This window comes from Symphalangus syndactylus, chromosome 13, assembly GCF_028878055.3.
Source record: "Symphalangus syndactylus isolate Jambi chromosome 13, NHGRI_mSymSyn1-v2.1_pri, whole genome shotgun sequence".
NCBI classification, from domain to species: Eukaryota; Metazoa; Chordata; class Mammalia; order Primates; family Hylobatidae; genus Symphalangus; species Symphalangus syndactylus.
The window spans coordinates 128,123,902-128,138,470 of record NC_072435.2 but is presented as its reverse complement, the minus strand read 5'-3'; the positions used below and the strand labels follow the sequence as shown (position 1 = coordinate 128,138,470).

At 57.7% G+C, this 14,569-nt stretch overlaps 1 protein-coding gene across 12 annotated transcripts in view; it reads right to left on the bottom strand.

Moving 5' to 3' along the window:
* Positions 1-969: 969 nt before the first annotated feature.
* The window catches only part of FBRSL1 (fibrosin like 1), a 98,275-nt gene continuing 84,675 nt past the window's right edge, over positions 970-14,569 (bottom strand). For 9 of the 12 annotated variants that reach the window (XM_055238088.2, XM_055238090.2, XM_055238091.2 and 6 more), the window contains 5 exons: positions 12,692-12,824; positions 4,603-4,806; positions 4,295-4,378; positions 3,854-4,058; positions 2,231-3,177 (listed from right to left, as the gene is read on the bottom strand). In XM_055238088.2, the coding sequence (XP_055094063.1) occupies positions 2,370-3,177; positions 3,854-4,058; positions 4,295-4,378; positions 4,603-4,806; positions 12,692-12,824 (1,434 nt within the window). In that variant the 3' untranslated portion in view covers positions 2,231-2,369. Of the gene's footprint in view, positions 3,178-3,853; positions 4,059-4,294; positions 4,379-4,602; positions 4,807-12,691; positions 12,825-14,569 lie in introns of all 12 variants that reach the window. The other 3 variants (XM_055238094.2, XM_055238093.2, XM_055238096.2) reach the window with 2 other exon arrangements.

The window sequence follows — 14,569 nt, the reverse complement described above, 5'->3', positions numbered from 1 at the left end:
CCATGCGCTGTGATATTCACACAGTGGCAAAATCGCACGACACATTTCCCAGTGTCTCCCCATCGCTAAGTGGCAGCTCACTGTAAAGGCTGAAGCCCAAGTTGGGGCACAGAGGCCTGCAGGGACACAGAGGCCTGCGGGGTGGTGGGGCTGACTCCACAGGAAGCAAACCCTTGCATAGAAGCCCCACATGGCAGATGGTCCAGGCCCCAATGACCTGGTGGGGCATGGAGTGGGACCTGCCCCTCCTGTCAGCCTGGAAGGGTCTTGTGGGACGCAGGGCACTCCTTGCTGGGTGCGCAGTGGGCCCACGAGGCCTCCTTCTTAGGTTGCAGCCCTGGAACCCCTCAGTGAGGAGTGAATTGGCAGGGACGGGGTGGAGTTGACGCTGAGGTCAAGGCCAGGTGTGCACCTGGAGCTTTCCTGACCATCACTCAAGGCAGGTGGGCCTGGCGCTCACTGCACTGGAGGGTGGGGGCTGCCACCTCTGCACCTGGCTCCTGCCCTCTGAGCTCCTGTTCATTTGGGCACAGCCAGGGCAAGGCCAATCCCACAAGTCCCTGCGGGGCCAGAACTCTGGCATGAAGGCAGGAACTAAGAGCACCTTCTATGTAGAAAACCCCGTGGACGTGAGGGAAGGCGGCCCGCGGGGTCGCTGGGGGTGGGACGACGGGGGGCCGCGTGACACCCCCAAGAATGAAGGAGCACAATGGGGCATCCGGCAGAGCCAGGAGCTGGGGTTTCCACGGGGAGAGGTGGCGCTGGGGGAGGGGGGCTGGGCAAAGCCAGGGTGGCAGCAGGGCTGGGAAGCTGGGACCTGTTGTGCTTCACTTCCGGGGCGATGGCACCGACAGCGTGGGGCCGCTGAGGTGCCCAGCATCCCAAGGTGCGCAGGAGGGACGCACGGCTGTAGGGGGTCAGCCTGGGTGAGGCTGGCCCCCCAACGCCACACAGAACACGCGACCACAGTTTCATCCAAATCAAGGCTGTATTTATCGTCATTGATTGACATGGGAACAGAATATTTAAAACAAACAGGGTCCACCGTGGAAACGTGGTTGAAACACAGAACTGAGCAGAGCAAGTGGCTCGACGGCTGACCCCGAAGGCTGGGAAGCCCGGCAGGGACACAGCCCAGACATCGGGGAACACAAAAGGCCGCAAGGGGGGCAGGGCATGGGGGGGCTCATGTGGGCGAGGGCAAAACCCAAAGAGAGGAGGCCAGGCCAAGAGCCTGGGAGGCGATGACCACACCGAGGTGACGCTGATGCCTCAGGTGGAAGAAAACACACAGCAGTGATTTTTTTTTTTTTTTTTTTTTTTTTGTAATCAGCCTTTAGACTCTTGCACTTCTAAACCTCCACTGATCTGGTCTACAGATTCCGAGAACACTGCACCATCCACACAAACGTCCACAGAATCGCCCTTGCGGCTGGAGCCGGCCAGTCCTGAAGCCCACAGGAGCTGCCCAGGAGTGCTGTTCTGGCCCAGGGGCCCTGCTGGGGGGACCCAACCCCTCCATGGACCCAGGGGCTGGGAGGTCGCTGGCGTAACCTTCCTTCCCCAACCAGCAGAGCCGCCGGGGAGCGCTTGCATAGTTGAAGGAAAGTTGCTGCCATTAAACTTCTGATAATGTTTACAGCCGGCAGCGCCTGGGTTTTTGTGACCATGTTAGACTAACAACCAGAGGGGTTTCTGGAAACCGTTTTTATAAAGTCTAGCTAGATTAAGAATTTAGTAACGTCATATATTTATATCAACAGACTATTTACACGTTTCGTTTGCTTTTAAAAAAACAAACCAAAAAAGAAATTACACTTCAGCATAATAAGGCAAAAAAACAAAGTTTTGTACATTATTATTATTATTTTAATATAGATCTGTAACTTCGGTTCCAAGTACCAAGGGGGGGGCCAGGGCTGGCCTGAGTGGGGGCCTCACAGTGCGCTGGACAAAGTGACCGGTTTTTCTCCATAAATAAGACAAAGAAACCCTGGGGATCTGGAGAAGGATCTGAGGCCATTAAACTGCAAATCCCAACCGAAAACGAAGAAGCAGAAGTTTCTTTTTTGGTTCTTTTAAACGTCTAAAGAGCATAAAATTAAGAAAAATACAAATCCATTACAAACACTTCTCATCTGTAGGGGGAAAAGGTACAAATGCGATTTTTTTTTTTCCCAACAGCCGAATCCCAAACTCGGAAAACAAAAGATCACCCTCAGAAAAGCCGACACCCAAGTCCCCGCCTCCGCAGGCTGCGGGTGGAGAGGCGGCGCCGCCCCAGGATCGGCGGGAGCTGTGCTTGAGTTCTAGGAACTGATGGAGAAACGGACAGCGGTGCGCTCGGAGAGGCGTCTGCGGCCCCGGGGCTACCGCGCCTCCACCTCCGGGGGGTTTCGGGACGGGGAGTAGTCGCGCGCCTCGCCCGGCCCGAGGCCCCCCAGCGGCGTAGTCCGGCTCCGCGGCGGCCCGGGGGGCGTGGGGGGCCCCGCCGTGGTCACCAGGGGGGGCGGTGCACCGAGCGCGGCGGCAGCGGGCGGGGTCCGCGCCAGGAGCCCATTGTGCAGCGCGGCCGGCGCCAGGCGCGGGAAGTGCAGGGCTCCCAGCGAGGGCAGCAGCGCGCCGTCCAGGGCGGGGGCGGCGGGCGGCAGGTGCGGAGCCCGCGCGCGCTCCAGCTCTCCGCGCAGGCGCTCGGGGCTGTAGCCGTGGGGCTCGCGGTCGCGGTAGGGGCGCTCCGGGGGCTCCAGGAGGGCGGCGGAGCCCGGGGCGGGGGCGGCGGCAGGGAAGGCGCGACGCGGCAGCTCCAGGCCGCGGAAAGGCTCCCACGTGAAGCCCGGCGCGCCCAGGCGCTCGCGGCCCAGGCCGAGCTGCAGGGGCGCGGGGTGCAGGCCGCCCCCCGGGGGCTCGGAAGCCTCGTCCTCCCCGCGCTCCTCCTTGACCTTCACGTCTCCAGGGACCGCCTTGCTGTGGGGCGGGGACGCGCGCGCGGGCATCTTGGCGGCCTCCTCCTTGGCCGGGGAGCGGCTCTCCTTGACCCGAGGTTCGGCCTCGCGCTCTGCGGGGGCCCCGGGCCGGCCCAGCTCGCTCTGGGCCCGGAGCAGGAGGCCGCTGACGGGGTGGCCAGCGAGGGTGGAGGGCGAGGCCCGGCTCAGCAGACGCGTCTTCTCCAGGAGGTCCCTGGGGGTGGCAGGGCGGACCCGTCACTCCCGAGACCTCCGTCCTGCCGCGCGGTGCAGCCCCGGGCTGTTCCCATTGCCTGGCGGGGCCTCCAGCTCCTGGGTGGCCAGTGACCCCTCAGCACCCACGGCTCCCGCACCCCCACAGGCTCCCAACACCTACGCGTCCTCTCCCCGCTGGGCGGCCTGGAAACCTCGGCCGGGAGACGGAAGCAGGATGAGCCGCCAGCAGCGACTTCAGCTCCCCACGGGCCCCTCCCTGTTAGGACGGGTGGGGGGCCTTCCGGCAGCCACACCCCGAACTCCTCCCTCAAACTCCGTGGGTCAGGGCGCGGCTACCTGGAGGTCTCCCGGATGGCAGGTGTGGGTGCCTGTGGTGGGGGTCTTCACCCTCCTCATCCTTCCCAGCCCCAGGGCCCAGCCTTCACTCCCCACCGCAGGGAGGAGTTGCTGGGGAGCAGAGCTTTGGCCCCCGTACCCCGTACCCCGGGGCTCAGCACAGAGCTGGACAGAGCGTGAGTGGGCAGCAGTGGGGCAAGGAGGGTGAGAGGGAATGGGGAGGAGGAACGGGGAAGGGGAACAGGGGGAGGGGAAACGGGGAGGAGGAGAGGGAATGGGGGGGGAACCGGGGATGACGGGAGTGGGGAGAGAGAACAGGGAACAAGAGGGCCACTCACCGTTCCTGCTCCTCCTTGCCATTGTCCGGCTCTCGGTCGTGGTTGGTCAGGGCTGACACCCGCTCCACGTCCACGGACTTGGGCCATGGGGGCGGGGCCGGGAAGGAGGGCGGTGCCCGGTGCAGTCGGTTCCAGGCCTCGTGGGGGCTGGGCAGGCCGTGCACGGAGGAGCCCTCCTTGGGGGCAAAGATACTGCCACCAGGAGCTGGGGGCAGAGGCCAGGGAACATGAGGTTGGGTCTGTCCGCTCCCCAGCCACTCCCCAGGAGAACCCAGTAGGGGTTTTAGGAGGGTCCCAGGCTGACACTGAGAAGGGGGTGCCCCAAGGAGGCCCAGCCCAGACAGGAGGGAGGTCAGCCAGGCATCAGGGTTCCTGCAGAGGACACAGGCATGGGGGAGGGGTGCGGGCATCGGGGGAGGGGGCACAGGCTGGGTCACTCACCCAGTGCGTGGCTGCCCAGGCCCCCAAAGGCGTGGCTGCTCAGGCTCCCCAGGCCCCCAAAGGTGCTCGGTCTGCTGAAAGGGTCTGTAGGGGCAACCGCGGGACCCAGAGGTGTGTGAGGCGTGGGCTGCGGCTCCCACCTGGCCCAGTGGGGGCTGCTGCAGAGGCTTCGGGCCTGGTGGGTACTGCCTGCATGACCCAAGGGGCTCCCTGGCGCTTGGGGCCACCTTCCCACCCACCTAGTTCCCCTGCCACAAGGCTGCTGAGGAACCAGCCAGGCTGTGTGGGCTGAATTCAGAGGCACCCACCTGTCAGGGGGCCAGCGGGCAGGAAGCTGCCAGGATGGGCTGAGGGTCCAAATGGGTTGGAGGCAGGATGGGCGGCACCTGGGGGGGGCAGCCAGGTTTGACAGAAGCCAGGAGAGAGCACCAGGGCCTCCCATCTGCAGCTCTGTTCACAGGGAGCACCCCAATTTCCTCTGTGAACCTTCACCTCCCATTCTCTCGCATGCCCTGAGGGGTGAAGTGTGTCCAGTCAGAGTAAGAGGTGGAATCTACCCCACAATTTGGAGGCGGTTTGACTTGGAGCCGCAGTGGCAGCCATCCTGGGACCCCAAGGGGGGTCAGGGAGGGAGGTGCTGAGTGCGGTGCAGCCCTCGGAGCAAAGGGGCTGCAACTTGGGCAGACAAAGTCCAAGTAACATGCGCCCTGATCGGACCACTCCTGAAGCCCTTATCCCAGAGCTTTCACCTGGGAGCTGATAGATGGTCCTCACTTCTTAATGTGGTGCTGGGCCTCAGGCCTGCATGGACATGGTTCTGTCTTGGAGGCTGCACATGGCAGCCCCTCGTGGCATTCCTGGGCACAGGCCCAGCCCACAGCACAATGTCAACATCAGCCCTGGCCCCTCAACAACCCTTGGAGAACAACCATGTGGGGCCCTGGCCCTGGGAGGGGCTGCTACAGGGGACTCAGTGCTGTTGGGTCAGGGGCCGTCCTGCACATGGGTCCAGAGGGCAGGTTTCTGGTAAAGACCAGCAGGGCGTCATCTTTAGGTTACTCCGGCTCCCTCCCAGCCCCAATCTTAGGGACCCCAAAGATGGGGTGCTCATGCCTCCCATGTAGGACACGGCAGGTTGTATTCAGAGCTTCTGGTCTCCACTGAGCTCTGGCATGAAAGCTGATGCCACTCTTCTAAACTAGAGGAAGACAGCCTGCCCCATGCTATGAAAACACAGCTTCTCAAAGTGTGTGCAGCAGGAGGTGGGGAGTACACTGCCTCAAATGCCTGCACTGTGAGACGCTGAGGAATCAATATTCTCAACCACCAGATCAAGCTAGAAAGGGCCAGAAAAGTGAGCAACACACAGGAAAACACACAGAGACGGCAACAAGGTCAAAGCTGCTCCTTTAAAAATACCGGTGAAATTGGTTGGGCGCAGTGGCTCACGCCTGTAATCCCAGCACTTTGGGAGGCCGAGGCGGGAGGATCACCTGAGGTCAGGAGTTCGAGACCAGCGTGGCCAACATGGTGAAACCATGTCTCTACTAAAAATACAAAAATTAGCCGGGTGTAGTGGCGCCTGCCTGTAATCCCAGCTACTCGGGAGGCTGAAGCAGGAGAATCGCTTGAACCCGGGAGGTGGAGGTTGCAGTGAGCCAAGATCACACCACTGCACACCAACCTGGGCGACACAGCAAGACTTTGTCTCAAAATAAATAAAAATAAAATACTGGTGAAATGGACAAACTTCTGGTGAGATTAATGAAGGAAAAAAGACAGATGGCACAGCCAAGCAATATTAAGAACTGCCAGGGCCTGCGGAGTTCAGGTGTGATGGATGGACACCGACAGCTATGGAGCCTGCCCCAAATCAACTTACTAGAAACACTCGAGTTACTGAAACTGATGCCAGAAGAAACAGCTTGAGGAATACCACACCCAATGGAGAAAAAAAATCAGTACTTGGAACCTGAAATGTGAGCCTGCCAAGGCTTGAAGGCAGTGATGATCGGGCCTCACAAGAGCTCTTCCAGAGAACAGAAAAAAGGAAAGCTCCTTAACTCACCGAAGACGGCAAACAGCCCTCACGACAAAACCTGACAAGTGCAGCACAGGAAGGGAATTAAAGGCCAGGCTTACTCAGGGAAACTCATCTGGAACAAAGCGCTGGAAAAGTGGCTCCAGAAATGTATCAACAGTTTATACAAGGGGGCAAAACCATCCACTCGTATATATGACTTCCTACACAGAAGAGGTAAAGGAATTGACAGACAAATGTCTTTGCATTCGTAAGAACTTAGCAGGATTGCTAGTTACAGAATCAAGAGATGGCATACAAACCTTCAAAACAGATACGCACTTCTGTTTTCTAGCAACAGCTTAGGAATGTAACTTACAAATTCCAGTCATAATATCAGTAAAATAGAAAGCATCTATGAATAATTCTACTAATACCTAAATAAATGAGCTACACCATGGTCAGGGATAGGAAAATGATACCAGAGATGACGTACAAATTCCTCTTAGGTTGATGTACACCTTTAACCCAACTCCAGTGAAAGCTGGAACCTAACAGGCAGATTAAAAGTTTATACGGAAGAGAAAAAAGAGCAACGAGGAATCCTGCCCCCTGCCAGCAAGAAGATATCAAGACCTGCCAAGGAGATGGAGGAGGAGGCAGCATTGGCCCCAAGGACTGAGGGGGCCCAGCCTCGCAGGACAAATGGCAGAGCATCGAGGGGCAGCCACCAGGTGTCCAGAGGAGGGAAGGGGAGGCAGGGAAGGAGCACGGTCGGTGGGGCGGGCAGTGTGGAGGGCCCAGAGCTGGGCGCCACACTGAGCAGGTGTCCTGGGGGCTTGAGCCAGGCTGCGGACAGCCAGAAACTGCAGTCTGGACTTCTGCTTTCTGAGAAACCCAGACTACTGGGCTGCTCCATGGCCCAGAGGCCACCATGCTTGTGAAGCCAGCCTCGGGTGGCTGCTGGGCACGCCCATCACCCTTACGTGGACAGGGCTCTACCTTCACACGTCCACGTGCGACGTGCCATCAAATGCTCACGAACGTGGAAGAGACCGAGCACGCTGAGGGGAGAAAGGGGGGCTGCAGCAGGGGTTGGGAGCTCTGAGGAAGGGACAGGCCTCAAGGACCTGGTGGCTGGGGAAGGTTCCAGCAGCAGGACAACTGGGCAATGCAGAGCCCATGTGTGTGCGTGTACGTGTGCCTCTGTGTGTACGGGTGCCTGTGTGTACATGTGCCTGTGTGTACGTGTGCCTGTGTACGTGCCTGTGTGTACAAGTGCCTGTACCTGTATGTGTGCCTGTGTGTACGTGTATCTGTACGTGTGCCTGTGCCTGTACGTGTGCCTGTGCGTGTACATATGCCTGTGTACGTGTGCCTGTGTGCATGTGCCTGTGTGTACATGCCTGTGTACACGTGTGCCTGTGTGTACATGTGCCTATGTACGTGTGCCTGTGTGTGCGTGTGCCTGTGTGCACATGCCTGTGTCTGTGTGCCTGTGTGCGTGCCAGTGTGTACGTGCCTGAGTACGTGCCTGTATACGTGTCAGTGTGTATGTGTGCCTGTGTACGTGCGCCTGTGTGTACGTGTGCCTGTGTATGTACATGTTCCTGTATGTACGTGCACCTGTGTATGTGTGCCTGTGTGTACGTGCCTGTGCCTGTACGTGTGCCTGTATGTAGATGTGCCTGTGTGTACGTGTCTGTGTGTACATGTGCCTGTGTGTACGTGTGCCTGTGCCTGTACCTGTGTACGTGTGCCTGTGTGTACGTGTGCCTATGTACGTGTGCCTGTGCGTACGTGCCTGTGCGTACGTGTGCCTTATGTACGAGTGCCTGTGTGTACGTGTGCCTGTGTATGTACATGTTCCTGTATGTACGTGCACCTGTGTATGTGTGCCTGTGTGTACGTGCCTGTGCCTGTACGTGTGCCTGTATGTACGTGTCTGTGTGTACATGTGCCTGTGTGTACGTGTGCCTGTGCCTGTACCTGTGTACGTGTGCCTGTGTGTACGTGTGCCTATGTACGTGTGCCTGTGCGTACGTGCCTGTGCGTACGTGTGCCTTATGTACGAGTGCCTGTGTGTACGTGTGCCTGTGTGTGTGACTGTGTACGTGTGCCTGCATGTACATGTGCCTATGTGTGCCTGTGTAGGTGTGCCTGTGTGTACGTGTGCCTGTGCCTGTACGTGTGCCTTATGTACGAGTGCCTGTGTGTACGTGTGCCTGCACGTGTGCCTGTGTGCATGCCTGTGTGTACGTGTGCGTGTGCCAGTGTGTACGTGCCTGTACCTGTGTGCCTGCACCTGTACATGTGCCTGTGTACGTGTGCCTGTACCTGTGTACGTGTGCCCGTGCGTGTGCCAATGTGTACGTGCCTGTACCTGTGTGCCTGCACCTGTACATGTGCCTGTGTACGTGTGCCTGTACCTGTGTACGTGTGCCCGTGCGTGTGCCTGTGTACGTGTGCCTGTGTACACATGTGCCTGTATGTGTGCCAGTGCCTGTGTGTATGTATGCCTGTGTGTACGTGCCTGTGTATGTGCGTGTGCCTGTACCTGTACGTGTGCCTGTGTGAACGTGTGCCTATGTGTGCCTGTGTGTACGTGTGCTTGTGTGCCTGTGTATGTACGTGTGCCTGTGTACGTGTGCCTACGTATACGTGTGCCTGTGTGTATGTGTGCCTGTGTATGTGTGCCTGTGTAAGTGTGCCTGTGTATGTGCATGTGACTGTGTACGTGTGCCTGTGTGTAAGTGTGCCTGTGTATGTGTGCCTGTGTGCGTGTGCCTGTATGTGTGCCTGTAAGTGTGCCTGTGTGTGCATGTGACTGTGTGTACCTGTGCCTCTGTGTACGTGTGCCTGTGTGCTTGTGCCTGTGTACCTGTGCCTGTGTGTACGTGTGCCTGTGTACGTCTGTGTACACGTGCCTGTATACATGTGCCTGTGTACATGTGCCTGTTTTTGTGTACATGTGCCTGTGCTTGTGTGTACGTGTCTGTGTGTACATGTGCCTGTGTACACGTGCCTGTGTATGTGTGCCTGTAAGTGTGCCTGTGTATGTGCATGTGACTGTGTGTACGTGTGCCTGTGTGTACCTGTGCCTCTGTGTGTACGTGTGCCTGTGTGTACCTGTGCCTGTGCGCGTGTGCCTGTGTGTAGGTGTGCCTGTGTGTAGGTGTGCCTGTAAATGTGCCTGTGTATGTGCATGTGACTGTACGTGCCTGTGTGTACCTGTGCCTCTGTGTACGTGTGCCTGCGTACATGTCTGTGTACACGTGCCTGTGTGTACGTCTGTGTGTACACGTGCCTATGTACGTGTGCCTGTGTGTACGTGTGCCTGTGCAGGTACGTCTGCCTGTGTATCTGTGCCTGTGCCTGTGTACGTGTGCCTGTGTGTGCCTGTGCCTCTGTGTACGTGTGCCTGTGCCTGTGTACGTGTGCATGTGCCTGTGTACGTGTGCGTGTGCCTGTGCATATGTGTGCCTGTGTGTACGTGCCTGCTTACGTGTGCCTGTGTATCTGTGCCTGTGTGTGTCTGTGCGTATGTGTGCCTGTGTGTACGTGTGCCTGTGTGTACATGCCTGCTTACGTGTGCCTGTGTATCTGTGCCTGTGTGTACATGTGCCTGTGTGTGAGTGCCTGTGTGTACATGTGCCTGTGTATGTGTGCCTGTGTGTACGTGTGCTTGTATGTGTGCCTGTGTGTGCCCATGTACGTGTGCCCGTGCCTGTGTACGTGTGCCTATGCCTGTGTTCGTGTGCCTGTACCTGTATGTATGCCTGTGTATGTACATGTGCCTGTACCTGCACGTGCCTGTGTGCCTGTGCCTGTGCATGTACCTGTGCCTGTGTGTACATGTGCCTGTGTGCATGTGCCTTTGTATGTATGTGTGACTGTGTGTACGGGTGCCTGTGTGTACATGTGCCTGTGTGTGTGTGCCTTTGTATGTATGTGTGACTGTGTGTATGGGTGCCTGTGTGTATATGTGCCTATATATGCATGCCTGTTTGTACGTGTGCCTGTGTGCATGTGCCTGCGTGTACCTGTGCCTGCGTGTATGTGTGCCTGTGCATGTACCTGTGCCTGTGTGTACATGTGCCTGTGTAAGTGTGCCTGTGTGCGTGTGCCTTTGTATGTATGTGTGACTGTGTGTATGGGTGCCTGTGTGTCTATGTGTCTATGTATGCATGCCTGTTTGTACGTGTGCCTGTGTGTACATGTGCCTGCGTGTACCTGTGCCTGCGTGTATGTGTGCCTGTGTATGTACGTGTGCCTGTACCTGTGCCTGTGTACGTGTTCCTATGTGTATGTGTGCCTGTGTACGTGTGCCTGTGTCTGTGTACATGTTCCTGTGCATGTACGTGTGCCTGTGCATGTACATGTGCCTGTGTGCGTGTTCCTATGTATGTATGTCTGTGTGCCTGTATGTGTGCCTATGTACATATGCCTGTGTGTACGTGTGCCTGTATGTGTGCATGTACCTGTGCATGTGCGTGCCTGTGCCTGTACGTGTGCCTGTGCCTGTATGTGTGCCTGTACATGCCTGTGAGCGTGTATGTGTGCCTGTACATGCCTGTGTGCGTGTATGTGTGCCTGTACGTGTGCCTATGTGTACCTGTGCGTGTACATGTGCCTGTGTATACATGTGCCTGTGTGTATACGTGTGTGTACATGTGCCTGTGTGTATACGTGTGTGTACGTGTGCATGCAGCTGACCCTTAAACAACATGGGTTTGAACTGTGCAGGTCCACTTAAGACACAGATTTTCTCCCACCCCTGCCACCTGAGACAGCAAGACCGGCCCCTCCTCCTCCTCAGCCCACTCAGCGTGAGAACAAGGATGAAGACCTTTAAAGTGATCCAGTTCCACGCAGTGAATGGCAAATATCTTTTCCCTATGATTTTGTGTGTGTGTGTGAGACAGGGTCTTGCTCTGTTGCTCAGGCTGGAGAGCAGTGGTGCAATCACGGCTCACTGCAACTTTGACCTCCTGGACTCAAGCGACCCTCCTGCCTTAGCCTCCTGAGTAGCTGGGACCACAGGTGTGCGCCGCCACGCCTGGTCATGGTCTTCCTCATAAGGTTTTCTTTTCTCTAGTGGACTTTATTGTAAGAATACAGTCCATCATACATGTAACACACAAAACAGGTGTTCAGCAACTGTTTATGCTATCGTAAGGATTCCTGTCAACAGTAGGCTAAGTTTCGGGGGAGTCAAAACTTATACCTGGATTTTCAACTGTGTGGTGGGGAGTGCCCCAGCCTCTGTGTGGTTCAAGGCTCAGCTGTATGTGGATACTCATGCTTCACGTGTGCCCACATGCATGGATGTGTATGTGTAACTGCGTGTGTAACTGTGTATGTGTAGAAAGGCGTGCATCGTGCAGGCTGAGACACCATCTTTGGAAAGGTCTGTGCACACGGCTGGCCCTCAGCCAGCCTCTAGGCACCCAGCCTGTGTCCACCCCACACTGTGGCTGAACTTTGAGCCCACTTTCCTCCTGGGGGCCTGGAACATGGACTTGTGCCTGACAGTGGTGCCCACGGATCAGCACCCGAGTCTGTGTGCCTCTGCATGCCTGGAGGATGACACTCGCGTGTGGTCACGTTGTGTTGCTGGGGGAGGGGTGACTTGGGGGAGGGGTGACCCGGGGGAGGGGTGACCTGGCGGAGGGGTGACCTGGGGGAGGAGTGACTCGGGGGAGTGGGTGACTCCAAAGGGCAGGGAGGCCCTCGATGCTCCTGGCAGACCCCACCCTGGGCCGTGCCACTGAGGACAGTACAGGCCAAGTCCTGGGACCCTTCCTAGGAAACCACTGCAGCTGGGCCAGTCCTGGGACCCTGGGAGCAGCCGTGCATGTGAGGAAGGGGCACTGGGGTGTGGGTCCAGCCTGGCTTCAGGAGCAGCTTCCTGCTCTTCAGTGAGAGGCCAAACTCCTCCTGGGAAAGGGGGCTGGGAGACAGAAGGGGGCAGCCTCAAGTGGGCCTGGGTCCCTGCCACTCCTTTGCCTCTGGTGGGGCCAGAGAGGGAGCCCCAGGGAGGAGGGGTGGCCAGGACCAGCTGCCTCAGAGCCGTGTGGCATGGGCTGAAGGCCCCCCAGGACACACTGGGTAGGACTTGGTGGGGAGGGGCAGCAGCCCCAGGCCCAGGTCCACCCTGGGGAGGCTGGTGGGGAGGGGAGGGGAGGTGAGGTGAGGTATGAGGTGAGGTGAGGGAGCTGCCAGGCTTTAACCTGAGTAAGTGGTGGGCATCAAAAAGCAAAAGCTGGTGCTGAGGTCCAGAAAGCGCTCTCATTCCTGGCACAGGAAGGAAGGCTCGGCTGGGCACGAGCGTGAGGTTTCTGCGCCCCCCACCTGGCCCCTGACTCCAGTCTCACCTGTGCTGGGGAAGAGGGGCCGGGCCAGGTCCTGTGGGTAGTGGAAGCCGGCAAACACGCCTGGGGCAGGGGGTCTGCCGAACAGGTCCAGCTTTGCACCCACCTCCAGCTTGTGGGGGTCCAGCTGCATCTCCTGGGAAGATAGAGTGGGTGAGGGCCACCTGCCTGGGGACTGGCCCTGAACACAGGGAGCCCAGGCCTGGGGGGCCACAGGGACTGGGTGTGAGCCAGTCCAGAAAGGGGAGCAGGTGGGATGGATTCCAAGGGTGTATTCTCTAACTCAGGATGATGGAAATGTTACATGTGATCAGCAAAAAAGTTGAACGGGAGAGCTCACGTCCTCTGAACTGTGGTGTGTACTTAGTGCATCTCAGTTGGGATGCTACGCTGTCATGGAAAATAACTTCTTCTGTATTTAGATTCTTTTAAAAGTTCAGGCCAGGCGCGGTGGCTCACGCCTGTAATCCCAGCACTTGGGGAGGCTGATGCGGGCGGATCACCTGAGGTCTGGAGTTCGAGACCAGCCTGGCCAACATGGCGAAACCCCGTCTTTACTAAAAATACAAAAATTAGCTGGGCGCAGTGGTGGGCGCCTGTAATCCCAGCTGCTCAGAAGGCTGAAACAGGAGAATCACTTGAAGCCGGGAGGTGGAGGTTACAGTGAGCCGAGATCGCACCATTGCACTCCAGCCTGGGTGACAGAGCAAGACTCTATCTCAAGAAAAAAAAATGATAATTGAAAAAGCAAACTCAAATGACCAAGTTGTTCCAAATATGCTGAAGAGTTTCTCATTGACTGAATTTGGTATCAGTTTTCAAAGTTAAATGTGTTAAAATTATATGAAACTACAATATGTGCCCCTCACTTGCACTGGCCACACTTCAGGTACCCACGGCTGCCAGGTGGCTGTGGGAGGCCGGGCCAGGCTTGGGCGGACTGGGGATACCCGTGCCCTCCCATGGGAGCAGAGGGGCCCAGAGCCAGGAGGGGTGTGGCCAAGCAAGACCCCACCGCGTCCTGGTGACTGTGCTGCCTCCTCCTGTCCTGCCTCTGACCCACACTCAGGCTGGCCTGGCCCGGCCCCTCCTGGTCCCTGCAGTGTGCTCTGGCACTGGGGTGGTTTCACTGGCCATGATGATGCTGGGGTACTCTGGCACTACGTGGGGACAGGAGTGAGGGCTGGGCAGACCCTGTGTGCACCCTCTCCCTGGACCGCCAGCCTCTTACAGGATCTGCCCTCCTCTGAGGAGTAACCACGCCCTGAGTTCCAAAGACAAAACCAGGAGTGATGAGGTCTCCCAGCTCTGCCGTGGGCGGCCCCCCACCGGGAGCACCTGATTCCTCTGCTGTGTGTCCAGAAGTTCCACCCAGACACGCACGTATAAAGACATACAGCATTCTGGCCGGGCACAGTGGCTCACGCCTGTAATCCCAGCACTTTGGGAGGCCGAGGTGGGTGGATCATGAGGCCAACAGATCGAGACCATCCTGGCCAACATGGTGAAACCCCGTCTCTACTAAAAATACAAAAAATTAGCCAGGCGTGGTGGCAGGCACCTGTAGTCCCAGCTACTCGGGAGGCTGAGGTTGGAGAATGGCGTGAACCCGGGAGACGGAGCTTGCAGTGAGCCGAGATCGCGCCACTGCAGTCCAGCCTGGGCGACAAAGCAAGACTCCATCTCAAAAAAAAAAAAAAAGCAAAAAGACATACAGCATTCTGCTCTGAATCCCATCCTGCTGACGCCTCTCCCAAAGGGTATTTAGGACACAATGATTTTTAAGAGTTGTGTGCAGAGGTGATGTGCGTCATCAGGACAGCGCAGGGACAGCAGAGGTGCAGGGTCGCACGGGGCTGAGGCCACAGTCCCGCTGTCCTG